The 14,243-nt window shown below is 66.5% G+C and overlaps 2 protein-coding genes across 3 annotated transcripts; both read left to right on the forward strand.

The window, feature by feature from the left end:
• The first annotated feature begins 1,820 nt into the window (after window positions 1-1,820).
• On the forward strand, window positions 1,821-7,281 carry PNPLA2 (patatin like phospholipase domain containing 2). The gene is made up of 9 exons (XM_046017223.1): window positions 1,821-2,128; window positions 3,936-4,168; window positions 4,261-4,326; window positions 4,725-4,934; window positions 5,265-5,325; window positions 5,430-5,594; window positions 5,757-5,889; window positions 6,106-6,228; window positions 6,324-7,281. Exons 1-9 carry the CDS (start codon window positions 1,942-1,944, stop codon window positions 6,592-6,594), a joined length of 1,449 nt encoding a protein of 482 aa, XP_045873179.1. The 5' UTR covers window positions 1,821-1,941; the 3' UTR covers window positions 6,595-7,281.
• Window positions 7,282-8,497: 1,216 nt separating this feature from the next.
• On the forward strand, window positions 8,498-13,428 carry CRACR2B (calcium release activated channel regulator 2B). Of its 2 annotated transcripts, XM_046014320.1 has the most exons (10): window positions 8,583-8,740; window positions 10,086-10,277; window positions 10,357-10,468; window positions 10,919-11,093; window positions 11,513-11,659; window positions 11,785-11,875; window positions 12,034-12,126; window positions 12,335-12,501; window positions 12,715-12,786; window positions 13,009-13,428. In XM_046014320.1, the coding sequence occupies exons 2-10, from the start codon at window positions 10,092-10,094 to the stop codon at window positions 13,178-13,180; spliced, it is 1,215 nt and encodes a 404-aa protein (XP_045870276.1). In that variant the 5' UTR covers window positions 8,583-8,740; window positions 10,086-10,091; the 3' UTR covers window positions 13,181-13,428. The 2 variants fall into 2 exon arrangements, with proteins under 2 accessions (XP_045870277.1, XP_045870276.1); XM_046014321.1 differs by lacking the exon at window positions 12,335-12,501 and having other exon boundaries at window positions 8,498-8,740.
• Window positions 13,429-14,243: the final 815 nt, after the last annotated feature.

Here is a 14,243-nt window from a genome sequence, read left to right on the forward strand (position 1 = left end):
GGTGCTCTTTCATGTTGTCTGTCTCAAATAAATAAAATACGTTTAAAAAGTAAAACAAATTCAGTTCATTAACATATAGCGTATGGTTAGTTTCAGAGGTAGAGGTCGATGATTCGTCAGTTGCGTATAACACCCAGTGCTCATTCCACCAGTGTCCTCCTTACTTTCCCAGTTACCCCATCCCCCCTTCCTCCCCCCCTCCAGCAGCCCTTGGTGTTCCCTAGAGTTAAGAGTCTCCTGTGGCTCGTCTTCCTCTCTGATGTCTTCCTCTCTGATGTCGCCTTGTTCTGTTTTTCCCTTCCTCCCCCTGTGCGCCTCTGTTTCATTCCCGAAATTCCACATGTGAGTGACGTCATACGATCATTGTCTTTCTCTGAGTTATTTCGCTCAGCATAACACCCTCCAGTTCCATCCACGTCGCTGTAAATGGCCAGATTTCCTTTTTTGATGTCTGCATAACCGTCCGTTGCATATATATAGACCACGTGCTCTTGACCCACTCATCTGTCGATGCACATCGGGGCTCTTCCCGGAGGTTGGCTCTCGTGGACGTTGCTGCCATAAACATCAGTTGCATTTCTATACACTAACAACCAGATTTACTCAGATACCTCCTGCTTTCCTCTCTCCCAGTACCCAGGCCTGGCTCCCCTCCCCACCAGCACCTCTGCATGGCACAGCCTCAGCAGCCCTGTGTCCCTCCTGGGTTAACTGCCCACACACTCCATCCTCTCTCAGGCTTTGTTCTGACCTTACGTAAACAATGTCTCCCCACCTCCACCCCCAGTTAGGGCTCCGTCTGGACTGACCTTGCTCAACTGCTCTCTCCTGTGTGGGTCCCTCTGCCAGGCACACTGTTGGTGCCAAGTCCGGTGGCTGACAGGTCAGAGGCTGAGGGATGGACGGCATGACCCCGATGGCCCTGTCCCGTGGAGGAAGCCTTGCTCTGCGTTCTCAGCCTGGGCCTGGGTAGGGGGGCGATCCCAAGCCGCAGCCCAGACCTCCGTAGCCCTGGCACTGGCTGGGTCTTCAGCCAAGCTCCTGCCTGGGGAGGGGTGTTCCTGGGGAGACAGGGGCATCCCGCCACCCGCCACCCCGCACAGACCAGCCCCTTGTTTGGGAGGTGGGGTGAGGCTCAGGCCGGCTCCTGGAAGCAAGCCAGCCTATGCCTGCCCTACAGTCCAGAGAAAAATGCGGAAAAGGGGCGGAGGCGACATCATTGGAATGCTCCACCTGCTGCGGCACCGAGCGGGGCGGGCCCGGGGTCAGACCCAAGTAGACCCACACCCCGAATGAAGTAAACCCAGATTAGTTCCCAGCGGAGGGGCGGCGGCGGCAGGCGGCGGGGGCTTGAGGCCAGGTTGGCTCCGGGGCGCTGGTGTTCCTCTGAAAGCTGTGTGTGGTTTGCATCCGCCCCCAGACATTTATGGGTCAGTCTGTGGACGAGTCAGTCGGTCCTGGGGGTCCCGGCCTGGGGTCGTCAGTGTCCCACGTGGCTGTTGGAGGCCGACCCCAGAGGAAGGGGGCGGCGGCCGCCCGGACGCCAGTGGCCCTCCCCCCGCAAGTATCCAGACTGGCAGGAGGCTCTCGGGCCCCCAGACTCCAGGCGTCCCAGGCCCGAGGTCGCCCCTCCCCGCCCCCCCCCCCCGGCCCCCGTGTGTCCCCTCGCGCGGCCCCCGGAGGCGGGGCACTGGGTCTCGGGGCCGGGGGCGGCGCTCCAGGGCCCCCGGAGGGCGCGGCCGTTCCCCGCGCGCTCGGATTGGGCCGCGCGTGCCGGCCCCGCCCCCGCCCGCCCCCGCTAAAAGCCCCGCGGCCGCCGCCGCCCCGCGCAGCGTCTCCGCCTCGGCCGGCGGGGACGGGGAGCGGGAGCGGTCGCGGGGCGGGCCGGACCCCAGAGCGAGCGGAGCGCGCGGCGAGCCCGGAGCCCGGCGGGCCGCAGCGATGTTCCCCAAGGAGGCGACGTGGAACATCTCGTTCGCGGGCTGCGGCTTCCTGGGCGTCTACCACGTCGGCGTGGCCTCCTGCCTCCGCGAGCGCGCGCCCTTCCTGGTGGCCAACGCCACGCACATCTACGGCGCCTCGGCCGGGGCGCTCACGGCCACCGCGCTGGTCACCGGAGCCTGCCTGGGTGAGCGGGGCCGGGGGGGCCGCCGGGGGTCCGGCCTGGGCGAGCGGGGCCGGGGGGCCGCCGGGGGTCCGGCCTGGGCGAGCGGGGCCGGGGGGGCGCGCCTCGGTGAGCCGAGGCCGGCGGATGCTCGTCGAGGGCGGAGAGCGGCGCCCCGCAACCCCGTCCCTCCGCTGGGGGAGCGGCCGGCCGCGGCGCGGTGAGGAGGGGTCTCTGCCCGCGCCAGCACCCGAGGATCCCGAAGATCCGATCCCGGGAGCGGGCCCGGGGGCGGGGCCTGGTTTGTTTTGCTCGGAGGCGTCCGGGGACTGGGGTGCGACCGTGCGCGCCTCCGGGACCGAGGCTCCGGGCGCAAAGGCTGGAGGGGCTGGCAGGGGCCGCAGGGGTATTTCACCGGGAAGAGAAAGTAACTCGTGGGCGAGGCCGTGAGAGCCGGGGGAGGGGCCTCACCACCCCGGAGCCCGGCAGTGGACTGGATGCCAGCGGTCACCGTGTCCTGGGGCTGAGCTGTTCCAGGCTACCATGGCCCCGGGGCCCTGTATGGTGGTGGCCCCTTAAGAGCGTTTGGGTACTGTGGCCTGGTGCCTCCCAGGGGATCTGGAAGAGAAGTCCTAGGGCTCAGGCCGGGCATGGCAAGCCCTCCCCACTCCTCTCCCTCCTTGCACACCACCCACGGGGGCCCTGGGTCCTCAGCCGTGGTCAACGTTTTTTTTTTTTGCCCACTCCGTGGGGTGGGAGGTGCTTCTGAGCTCTCCAGCCCCGTGGGCGGGACCGCAGAGGTCTGTGTGCGGGGATGGGCTCCTCCGCTCACGCACACTTCCGGCAGGCGCGCGCTGGTGCTGTTTACGGCACACTGAGTCCTCAGGGAGTCCTGGGAATGGTGCCCAGCCCCCAGCGTACTAGGGCAGCCAAGGTGACAGAGCGTCATCAGGTTCTCGAATGTCCTGCCCAGCAGGAGCCTGACCAGGGCTCACCCCTGTCCCCTTCCCATGACCTTTGGGCACAGCTCTGCATCCTTGGGAGCTGGGGGTGCACCTCCATGGCCCTGCCCCTCCCTCCCTCAGAAGCCTTCAGGCCAGGGGTTCTCTTGTGCATGCATGCTGGCCTCCGGACACACCTGGCTCCCACAGCGCCTCGTCCTCCCACGCCCCAGAAGCCTGTTTCTCATGAGTGGTCTTGGGGAGCTGCAGCCCCCACAGCACGGCAGGTGCCGGCCCCAGTTCTGACTAGGACGGTGCGGTCTGCAGCTCCTCCCCAAGGCCCAGCAAGTCTGTGACCACTCCTGGGCCCCTGCTCTGCCCCGGTGTGAGCCGGCGCCAGGGGCTTCCAAAAAGAGTCTTGGTAGGAGCTTCCTCTTGGCTGCAGTGGGTCACAGTCGGGCTTTCTCAGGGGTGGTGGGACCCCACTCTTTCCAGCCTCATGCCCTCAGGCCTGGATCTGGATCTGGCCAAGTGGGTGAAGGCTAGGGCTGGTCAGGGTTGACCCTCTGCTTTCCCCCTTCCCAGGCTGGGGCCAGGCCAGGCCTAATGAGTGACTCATGGATCAGGCCAAGCAGTTGGGAAATACCAGGCAGAGGGCAGGCCTTGGCCGCAGCTGTCAGCCCTCCCTGGGTGGTGGCCTGCCTCTGTCTCTCCAGGGGCAGGTAGCAAAAGTCCCGGTTGTGGTCCAGGCCCCGTGCTGGACACTGGGAATTCTCCAGGGTAGATGGAGATGCCATGAGTCTGTGTGCTGGGGGACTCCGGGCATGGACCCGTGGCGGGTGTGCTAAGCCAGGAGGGCTGGCCCCTGACCCTTGGCCCTGCTGACCCAGGCGAGGCAGGTGCCAACATCATCGAGGTGTCTAAGGAAGCCCGGAAGCGGTTCCTGGGTCCACTGCACCCCTCCTTCAACCTGGTAAAGACGATCCGTGGTTGCCTGGTGAAGACCCTGCCTGATGACAGCCACGAGCGTGCCAGTGGGCGCCTGGGCATCTCCCTGACCCGTGTCTCTGACGGCGAGAACGTCATTATATCCCAGTTCGGCTCCAAGGATGAGCTCATCCAGGTGGGCCCTGCTGGGGCCGCTTTGGGGGTGCACTGTGAACTCCAGGCCTCTGCTCACCACCCCCTCCTTGTCCCTCTGTCCCTGCCCCACAGGCCAATGTCTGCAGCACCTTCATCCCTGTGTACTGTGGCCTCATCCCTCCCTCCCTCCAGGGCGTAGTAAGTATTCCGTGGCACATTTCCTGGGTGACAAGAGTTGGCCGCTGTGTGAGCAGTGGGACAAGGCCGTGGGGAAGAGGAAGGGCATGGGCGCCAGCTGTGCCCTCCTCCCCCCCTCCCCCAGCCCCTTTCTCCTTCCATGGCCTGTTGCCTCACGTCCCCGGTTGCCCAACAGCAGGCAGGGCTCAGGGAGACATACTTCCGGTGGCATCTCCACACCCCCCCGCCCCCGCCCGTGCTCTAGCCATCTGCCCAGCGGCCAGGCAGGCCTATGGCCAATGCCCAGCGCCCAGTGGGTGAAAGGCACAAAGGAAGTGGCCACTGGGTGGGGCCCCAGGTGGCCCAGTGGGCCAGCTCGCTGAAGCCCCGCCCCACGTGACCGTGTGTCCCGCTGGCAGCGCTATGTTGACGGCGGCATCTCAGACAACCTGCCACTCTATGAGCTCAAGAACACCATCACCGTGTCCCCCTTTTCGGGGGAGAGTGACATCTGCCCGCAGGACATCTCCACCAACATCCATGAGCTCCGGGTCACCAACACCAGCATCCAGTTCAACCTGCGTAATTTGTACCGCCTGTCCAAGGCCTTGTTCCCGCCGGAGCCCGGGGTGAGTCTGCGGCACCCACCGTGAGACCACCCTCGCCTGGGGGGAGTCTGCCCTAGCCCGGGGTGAGGCCTGCGCCCAGGAGGTGGGGCGTGCAGGGCCTCTCCTCACCCAGCGTCTGGGAGCAAGGTGCCCGATGGCGTCTCCCGGGGGCCGGGGCCGGAGCCGCACAGCCGCGGCTTCTTCGGTCCAGAGCTGTGGCCGCTCGGCCTGTCCCCTGGGGCAGCCTGTCGGGCCTGGATCCGAGTTCGCTTGGTGGAGGGGAGGAGTGCCGGGGCCGCCAGGGGCCGGACAGGGCAGCCGCCTGCTCCAACGGGCCACCCGCCGCCTCAGGTGCTGCGAGAGATGTGCAAGCAGGGCTACAGGGACGGCCTGCGCTTCCTGAGGCGCAACGGTGCGTGGGTGCCCCCAGCAGGGGCTGCGGGTGGGCTGGGACGGTGGCTCCGCACTGTTGTCTGTTCTGCGGGGCTGAGCGCCTGTCTGGGGGGCCCCACACAGGCCTCCTGAACCGGCCCAACCCCCTGCTGGCTCTGCCCCCTGCACACAAGCCTCCCCTCAAGGATGAGGATGTGGAGGACGCCCAGGTGGCCCCAGTGGACGGCCACTTACCGCCGTCCCGGGAGGATCACATCCTGGACCATCTGCCTTCGCGGCTCAATGAAGGTGTGTGGAGGCGGTGAGGGGGGATGGGGGCCTCTGGCTTGGGGGGATGAAGGTGTGTGGCGGTGGGGTGGGGCAGGGGGCTTCTGGGTGGGGGGAAAGCTGTGGAGCAGAGGGGTCCAGGCCTGCCCAGCCTGCGGTCAGCTTCCCTCCTGCTCCCGCCAGCCCTGCTGGAGGCCTGCATAGAGCCCAAGGACCTGCTGACCACCTTCTCCAACATGTTGCCTGTGCGCTTGGCCGCAGCCATGATGGTGCCCTACACTCTGCCGCTGGAGAGTGCGGTGTCCTTCACCATCCGGTGAGCGGAGTAGGGCGCTGGGGGCTGGGGGCGCTGAGGACCAAACTCTGGGGTCATCCCTGAGTGGCAGGCGCCCCGGAGTAAAGGCCCGTGGTTGGGGGAGGCCGCAGAGTGCCATGTCAAGGTTTCCGGAAGCGGGGGCTCGGGCGGGGAAGGATGGGCATGGGGGTGAGGGCTGAGCCACAGACCCTGAGGCCATGCCTCCTGGCCGCCCAGCTTGCTGGAGTGGCTCCCCGACGTCCCCGAGGACATCCGGTGGATGAAGGAACAGACGGGCAGCCTCTGCCAGTACCTGGTGATGCGCGCCAAGAGGAAGCTGGGAAGCCACCTGCCCTCCAGGTGAGCCCTGCTCCCTGCTGGGTCTACCTGGGGCCCCAGCGGGGAAGGGGGGGCCTCCACTCACTGCTCCTGCCCTCCGTCCCTCCCCCCTGCAGCCTGTCGGAGCAGGCGGAGCTGCGCCGCGCCCGGTCGCTGCCCTCTGTGCCGCTGTCCTGCGCCACCTACAGTGAGGCGCTGCCCCGCTGGATGCGCAACAGCCTGTCGCTGGGGGACGCGCTGGCAAAGTGGGAGGAGTACCGGCGCCAGCTGCTCCTGGGCCTTTTCTGCTCCGACGCGGCCTTCCCGCCCGATGCCCTGCGCATGCGCGCTCCCGCCAGCCACGCCCCCGCGCCCCCACAGCTCCCACCCACCTTGCCCCCTTGCTGAATGCCCAGCCCCCTGGGGTCCCGGTGCGGAGGGCGGGGGCTCCCCCAGCTTCCCTGCCCTGTGAGGCGGGGCCCTGGGGCGGGCTGAGCCCCCCCCCCACTCCGGGGCCTCCCTCTACCACGCCTGCAGGAGTGAGGAGATGCGCCGTCCCAGCTGCTAGAAGGGGCCTTGCTGTCCGCCCCTCCCCTGTGCTTAGTCGCCCCCTCAGGCCCCGCCCCAGAAGTGGGGAGGAGGGCGGGCCGCACCTGCAGGTGCCCCAGTCAGCGCGGTGTTTTCACCTGAGAACTTTGTTCCTGCTACTCTCCTCGTTTGCCATGTTTTGCCGAAGAACGTGTGTGAAGAATTATTTATTTTCACCGAAGCGGATGTAATAAAGGCCACGGCCCAGCCCTGCCTCCTTCACTTGTGTGTAACCCCCCGGCCGTCGTCTCTCCTCCAGATCGGGCCTTCCGGGGCCCCGCTCTGCTGGGGCTCGGCGCCTGGTCCTGCCAGCCAGGCCTGAGGCCTTCCCCGAAGGCCCCTGTGTACCTCTTGGCTTCTGGCCCACTTCTCTGGCTACGGCCTGTACGTTTGCCCCGCTTTGTCCTGAGGTCTGCTGGCGGGCCCTCGGGCACCGCTTTCCAAGGGCCAGCAGACATACCGGGACCAAGACCCTTGCTGAATAAAAACCCAGAAATGTTTACAAAAGGTGGCGTCTGTATCTCCACTCCATGGTGACGCAGGTGGGGGCGTTGATCTCAGGGTTGGGTGGCTCTGGAGGGCGGGGTTCTAGAGCTGAGCACCGGGGACCTAGGAGACAGGGGACCTGCTCCACTTCTGCATTTGGTGGAAGGCGCTGGGCCTCCCCCCTTGCCGTGGCAAAGCTCACTGGCCAGCATACACACCTTCTTGGTCCCCTGCCCACCTCCCCACCATACAGGGTGCCCGGTCTCCTGCCAATACAGGGGAGGGGTATGGAATGTCAGGCGAGGTGAGGTCTGACACGGCACACCCCCCCCAGGAGGCTGGACCTTGTCCCTTGGGAGACATAGTTTCCTGAAAGCGTCCTCTGCTTTGGACAGTCTGAGAGGATCCAGCTCTTTTTGGGGACTAAAAGGGCCCATGGCTGAGGGGCTCTGGAGCAGAGCCGGGTGACTGACTGTCTGGCTGTCTGGAGCTATTCGTCCTGGTGTCAGGCGGCTGTGGCGGTGGCCGCAGCCCCTGGCCAACAATAACGGTGGGACTGCAGGACTGGGAGAGCCGGCTGGGCAGGTCCCCTCCCCGAGCGCCTGTGCCAGGAGCCGGCCCCCTCTGGCTCACAAGGTCCTGTCCTGTAGGCCCGACCTATTCTAGTTCAGCGGGATCCCAGGCCCCTGGAGAAGCAGAGGCTTCCAGACCCCCCAACCACCCTCCAGGTGGGTGCAGGGGTGGGGCTGGGGCTAGGGAGGGGGACCTTTGGCAAGAGAATGGGTTTTCTCCCTCATCAGGAATGTCCCACGCCAGCCCCACCGAGCTCCTTCTCCCAGCGCTCCTACAAGGGGAACCCAAATCAGGGTGTGCCCCAGAAGGAAATCTTGGGGGGGGCAGGCTGTGGAGGGGGACCTCCTTCTGCCCCCACCCCAACATCATGCCGCTAATTTAGATACCATTTTGTAATATATTACATGCTAATTGTTTGACCACGGGAAAGACCAAAATTGGGAAAGGCAGAGGCGAGAAAGCAAAGCCCCCCCCCCCCCCAAGTCCGGAGAGCCAGTTGAAGATATTTTGGTCTGTCTCCGGCCTGGCTGGGTCTTGCACACACTTTCTGGCGCCTTAAATCCGGATCCTCGAGACAGTCTTAGCTCCTCGCCTTAGCCCTGCTCCGGAAGGGTCCCCAGGCCAACCGGGGGCATCTGCGCCCGGCCGTGAACTCCGTCCGGCGGGCACTGACGCCGCGGGCGCGGGAGTTCGGGCGCAGGGCGAGGTGTGGGGCGAGAGCCCGGCCGCCGGGGCAGCGCCGAGAGGCGGAGACACAGCGACGGTGGCGGCTGCGGCTCCGCCCGGGCCCGGCCCCCGCTGGGGTCTCAGTTCCTGCAGGGCCGCGGGAACGCTCCGGGCCCGCGCCCCCCGCGCGCCGCAGCCTTTCCAGCAGCGGAGTTGCGGGCCGCGCGCAGGTGGCTCGCAGGTAGGCACCTCTGGGGGTCCCGCCGCCGCGCCTCCTCCCTTGGGGCCGCGGGGCGCGCCGACCCTCGCGTCTGGCGGGCGGGGACGCCGGGGTCCCGGGGAGCGGAGCGGCGGTGGGCGCCGCGGCTCACCCGCCCGGCCGGCCCTCCTTCCCCGCTCCCCGGGCCCCGCGCCGCTCAGCTTCCGGCTGGGATGAACCTCCAGTCCCGGGAGCCCACGAACCGCGGGGGGTGGGGGCGCCCGCCGGGGCGAGGGGACGGCGCGATGACGGAGACGGCTCTGGCCCCCCGGTCCCGTCCTCCCGCCTTTCCTCAGACCTCCCCCCTTTGGAGATTGCGCCCCGATACCCCGCCGCCCCGGGAATATAGGGGCGGGAGAGAAAATCAAGGTCCTGGACTGAGAGGTGCGGACCCCAGAGTCCCCCAGGCTGGGGACGTGTCGCCACACTGGGGGTTCTTTGGGAAATCCGGGACCGGGGCGAGTGGGAACGACAGGTGGCTCAGATTAGGGGGCGGGGCGCCCCGCGGGGAGGGAGGACCGGCGAAGTTTCCGCGAACTGGAGGGGGCGAGTCTGGCACACCACAGGTGCCCGGGGCTTGGGGTAGGACCATCAAGCCTAGAATCTGGCGTGTTCCTGACCAGGGCCGTGGAAGGTATCGGGGTCCCAGGCTGAGACCCTGCATCTGCCCCCTTGGGGCCCGGGGCCCCGGGGGAGGGCCTGCGACCGAAGGGGAGGAGTTTACGTCGTCCGCCAGCGGCTGGAGGCCAAGACCTCTGAGGCCCCGACTCAGGGGCTAATGACTTAGCCGGGATTAGCTGAACGCGCGCTCCCGCGGGCCCAGCCCCGCCAGCCAGGTCTCCAGGTGCCCAATTTACGGGCCGTTCAGCTCCTCCCCCCTGGCTGGCCAGACCCTCACCCACGCTCTCTGCGAGGAGCTCCCAGCTCCTTATTTCCCACCACAAGGTCTTCTACAGCCGCTCCCCCCCCCCCCGCCCCACACCCCCCCCCCCCCCCCGCCCCACACCGAGGTTGCCCCCCTCCCCCGGCTGCTCCTGCTCTGCCCCTCCCCCCCCCCCCCCCGCCCCCCAGACCAGCTGCAGCCTCTAGGCCTGGAGCCTGCGTCACTCCTACCCATGACACCCCTTGCCTGCAGCACGACCCCCAAGTGATCGTCCTGCCCCCAGCTACATCCTCTCTGGACCTCTGCCATGCCTTCTCCCATCTTCCCAGCCGGTGCCTGTCACCCGAGCTTAGTCCTCACCCATGGCCACTCTGCCTTCCCTTCTCTTCCCCCCTCATCTCTCTTGAGCTTTGCTTGGGCCCTAACTCTTCCCTGACTTCACAGCACGTGATGGCAGAGACCCCCAGCCCCATGGCCCGGCCTGGGAAGCTTGGTGCTGGGGAGGCCCAGGAGGAGGAGGAAGTGGAAGAGGGGGATGCCGTGAGGTCAAGGGCAGAGATGCTAGAGCAGGCCCGGGAGCTGTTTCTGCTTTGTGACAAGGACGCCAAGGGCTTCATCACTCGGCATGACCTGCAGGTGAATCCCCCAACCCAAGAGGCTGCCCCAGCCAGGGGCTGACCTTGGCTGCTCAGCCCTGGCATCCTTGCCCGGCTAGGGTCTGCAGAGCGACCTGCCCCTCACACCCGAACAGCTAGAGGCCGTTTTCGAAAGCCTGGATCAGGCCCACACAGGCTTCCTCACCGCTCGGGAGTTCTGCCTTGGCCTGGGTGAGCTGAGCCCCTGAGCCCCCCCCCCCCCCCCCCCCCCCCCCCCCCCCGCCACACTGAGAGCCCAAGGGCGCATGTGGGGCCCACACCAGACACAGCTGGCAGATGTGCCTCTCCATGGCCTCCCTGTCGAGCACAGACTGCTACCAATACACACGTGCCCCAGAGAACCCCCTCGTTAGTGGAGCGGACCCTCCCGCTCCTAGACCCCTCACTTCCGTGCCAAACCCAGGTGGGGCTGGGAGCCCGGCTTGCTCCACGCTGGCCCGGGTGTTACCTCCCATTCCTAAGCCACGATTCAGGCCAGAATAAGGAAGAAAAACAGGAAACTGGTCTCAGAATAACGACAGGATGTGTGTGTATGTGTGTGTGTGGGGGGGGGGGGGGAGTGGTGGCCGAGCCAGGGTGCTAACACACAGCCTTGGTAATCTCACCTTCCCCTGTCCACAGGGAAGTTTGTAGGGGTGGAGTCAGCCCAGGGCTCACTGCCCTTCCAGGCTCTAGAGGAGACCTTTGAGTCGGGCTGGTCAGATGTGCAAGGCACTGAGGGCTCCCTGGAGGAAGAGGAGGAGGAGAGAGTCTGCCAAGCGCTGGAGCAGCTGGGGGTGGCCCCAGTTCTGGGCGAGTGAGTTGGTGCTGACCCGGCTCCCAGTTCCCTCCTCTACTGTCCCCGCCGCGCATGCTACCTGTCCACGACCCCCACGTGTCTGTTCCAGTTCAGTGGCTCTCTGTTAGCTGGGAGACACTTGGGAGGGGCTGAGCGTGATTTCCCGCATAATTTGCATTTCAGGGGGCAGCCGACAAGGCTGCGGGAAGAAGGGCAGGCAACCGGCCCAGCCCTGTGAATATACAAGACACCCCGCTGCCCCGCAAGCCCTGTACACACTGACCCCAGGCAGGGGCAAAAGCACCCCCGAGAGGGATACCCTGTATGCAGCAAACGTGGCTGGTCTATCCTGGGCCCCAAGTCTCCAGCGGGCTCAGCCTTCGGGATGGGGTCGGGGAGCCCCCACTTCAGTTTTAGCCCCCGCCCTCCCTCTGCAGGCAGCGAGCGGTGCAGACGCTCTGGACCCGGTTGCAGCGCGAGCGACCCGAGCTGCTGGGCTCCTTCGAGGACGTTCTGGTGCGCGCGTCCGCCTGCCTGGAGGAGGCGGCCCGAGAGCGGGACAGCCTGGAGCAGGCGCTGCGGCGGTGAGGGCAGGCGCCAGGGCGAGGCTTGGGGCCGCGTGGCTGGACTTCGGGAGGCGGTAAAGGCGGGGCGGGGGTCTGTAGCGCCGGCAGGCTCGAGCGGCTGTCTCACTCCCGGTCCCCCGAAGGCGGGAGAGCGAGCACGAGAGGGAGGTGCGGAGTCTGTACGAGGAGACAGAGCAGCAGCTACGCGAGCAGCGCCGGCGCCTGCGCAATCAGGTGGGCGCGAAGCCCCCGCCCCCGCCCGGGCCCGGCCCAATCCCAGGCGCGCGTGTCCCCCGACTCCGCCCTCCCTGAATTCTTTCCACCCGGCCCCACCCCCCGGCCCCGGCCCCTCCACCGCCGGCTGAGGCTCAGGGGCTCCTCGCGAATCCCAGGAGCTCCCCCGGGAGGAGCGCAGAGGCCTCCTGGAGCTGGAGCTGCAGAGCCGCGAGCAGGAGCTGGAGCGCGCGGGCCTGCGACAGCGGGAGGTGAGTGGCCGCCCGCCCGCCCCGGCCGGGGGGAGTGCGACCCGCCCAGCCCAGGCCCCACCGTCCCCCGTGCCCTCCCCGGTGTATTTGAGGTCCCCCGTGTCTCAGTGCCTCCGGCCCCGGCATTGCTGGGAGTCGGGGTGAGCGCAGCACCCCGAGGAGGCGGTGGAGGGGTCCTCCCCGACTCGGACGCCCCCTCACCCTCCAGCTGGAGCAGCAGCTGCAGGCTCGGGCCGGCGAGCAGCTGGAGGCGCAGGCGCAGAACGCGCAGCTGTGGCTGGCCAACGCGGCGCTGAGAACCCAGCTGGAGGGCGCGCAGGAGCGGCTCCGCATACTGGAGGGCGATGCGCAGGGCCGCCGGGAGCAAACCCTACGGTGCCTGGGGGTCGGGGGGGGAGGCGCGCCCCCAGCAGTGGGCCCGGGGAGCGGGTGGGGCCGGCGGGTGAGGCGGGCGGGGCCAATTTGGGGGCACAGGTCTGGGGCACTCCCCCCCCATGTCCCATCCCCGCCCTCGGGGTCTGTGCGGGCTAGGGTCGTGGGACGCCCCAGGAGCCTCCCTGCACCCCGGTCACCACGTCCCTCCCGCAGAGAGGTGGTCGCAGTCTCGAGGAACATGCAAAAAGAGAAGCTCAGTCTCCTGCGACAACTGGAGCTCCTCAGGTGCGGGGAAGCTCGGGCCCGGGAGGGAAAGGGGGTTGGCACCGCTGCCGCCATTCCTGACGCTGCCTCATCCCACTCGGGGCGTGTCTGTCCTCCATCCCTCACGCGGCAGCTCGGGCCGGACACCCGTCCTCTGGTCTGAGGGAGAGCGGAGCCCGCATGCCCCGCCCCCCAGAGTGCTGCCTCTGGAAAGGTTAGAGCTCGCCGACTCCCCTTCCCTAGGGAGCTGAACACCCGGCTGCGGGACCAGAGGGACGCCTGTGAGGCCAAGCGGCTGAGCGGTGGTCGCAGGAAAGCTCTGGCCGTGGCCCGCTTGCCAGGGTCCACCTGCTGCTGCTGCTGCTGGGCCCGCCCTCCGAGACGTGGCTCGGGCCCCCTTCCCAGTGCCCACTGACCATCCCCAAGAGACTTGGAGAAGCCGCCCCTTGAAGGTGGTGCGTCGTGGCTAGGTGCTGCCCATCCAGGATGTGGGCTCTGTTCAGTGGACTGCCTGGCCTGCCTCCACGCAGACATGAAGGGACTAATGTGGGAGTGCTGAGTCTCAGGTGCCTTCCTGCTGGTCCTCATCCTGTCCCCATGCCATCAAACCCATCTCTGACCAGCAGAAAAACTCCCTCCTCCTAATAAAGTCCATTGACTGCACTGTGATCTCCTTGGGCTGTGTGTGCGAGAGCCACAGGACGCGTGTGGCTCACACATGGCGTGTCCATCAACACCGAGGGCAAGTGGGTGGCTTGTGTGCGGCATGGGTGCACGGCCCTGTGTTGGTGGGCTGCATGTGCCCCTGCGTGTCTCTGGTCTTCACGACCTCCCTGTCCACTAAAGCTGAAGCTCCATGGGGACCTCTGTGGGAGCAAGGGGACTGAGACCCATTGTCGCACTAGGGAGCCTGCTCCCTGCCTTAGTTGACCACCCCTCCCCACACGAGTCCTCACACAGCCCCGGTGGACCAGCTGGGCCCACGGGAGTTGAGCCAGTCTTGAGTGGGAACTCCCAAGCGGCCAGAAATTGTTCCTGCGGCCTGGGACACAGCTGCCCCACCCGGGCAGCCGCTTCTCATGCCCCCCCTCCACCCTCACTGGGAAGCTGGAAGCTGCTGGCCAGCACCATGAACTCTGGACAAGGAGCTGGGACAAGTGCGGCCCACTGTCCACAGAGAGCTAGTCGACATGACGGCAGATTTTTTTTTTTTTTTAAGATTGTATTTATTTGGGGCGCCTGGGTGGCTCAGTGGGTTAAAGCCTCTGCCTTCGGCTCAGGTCGTGATCCCAGGGTCCTGGGATCGAGCCCCGCGTCGGGCTCTCTGCTCTTCAGGGAGCCTGCTTCCTCCTCTCTCTCTGCCTGCCTTTCTGCCTAGTTGTAATTTCTCTCTGTCAAATAAATAAAATATTTAAAAAAAAAAGATTGTATTTATTTATTTGACAGACGGAGATCACAAGTAGGCAGAGAGAGGAGGA

The sequence above is a fragment of the Meles meles genome, chromosome 8 (genome assembly GCF_922984935.1).
Source record: "Meles meles chromosome 8, mMelMel3.1 paternal haplotype, whole genome shotgun sequence".
Lineage (NCBI taxonomy): Eukaryota > Metazoa > Chordata > Mammalia > Carnivora > Mustelidae > Meles > Meles meles.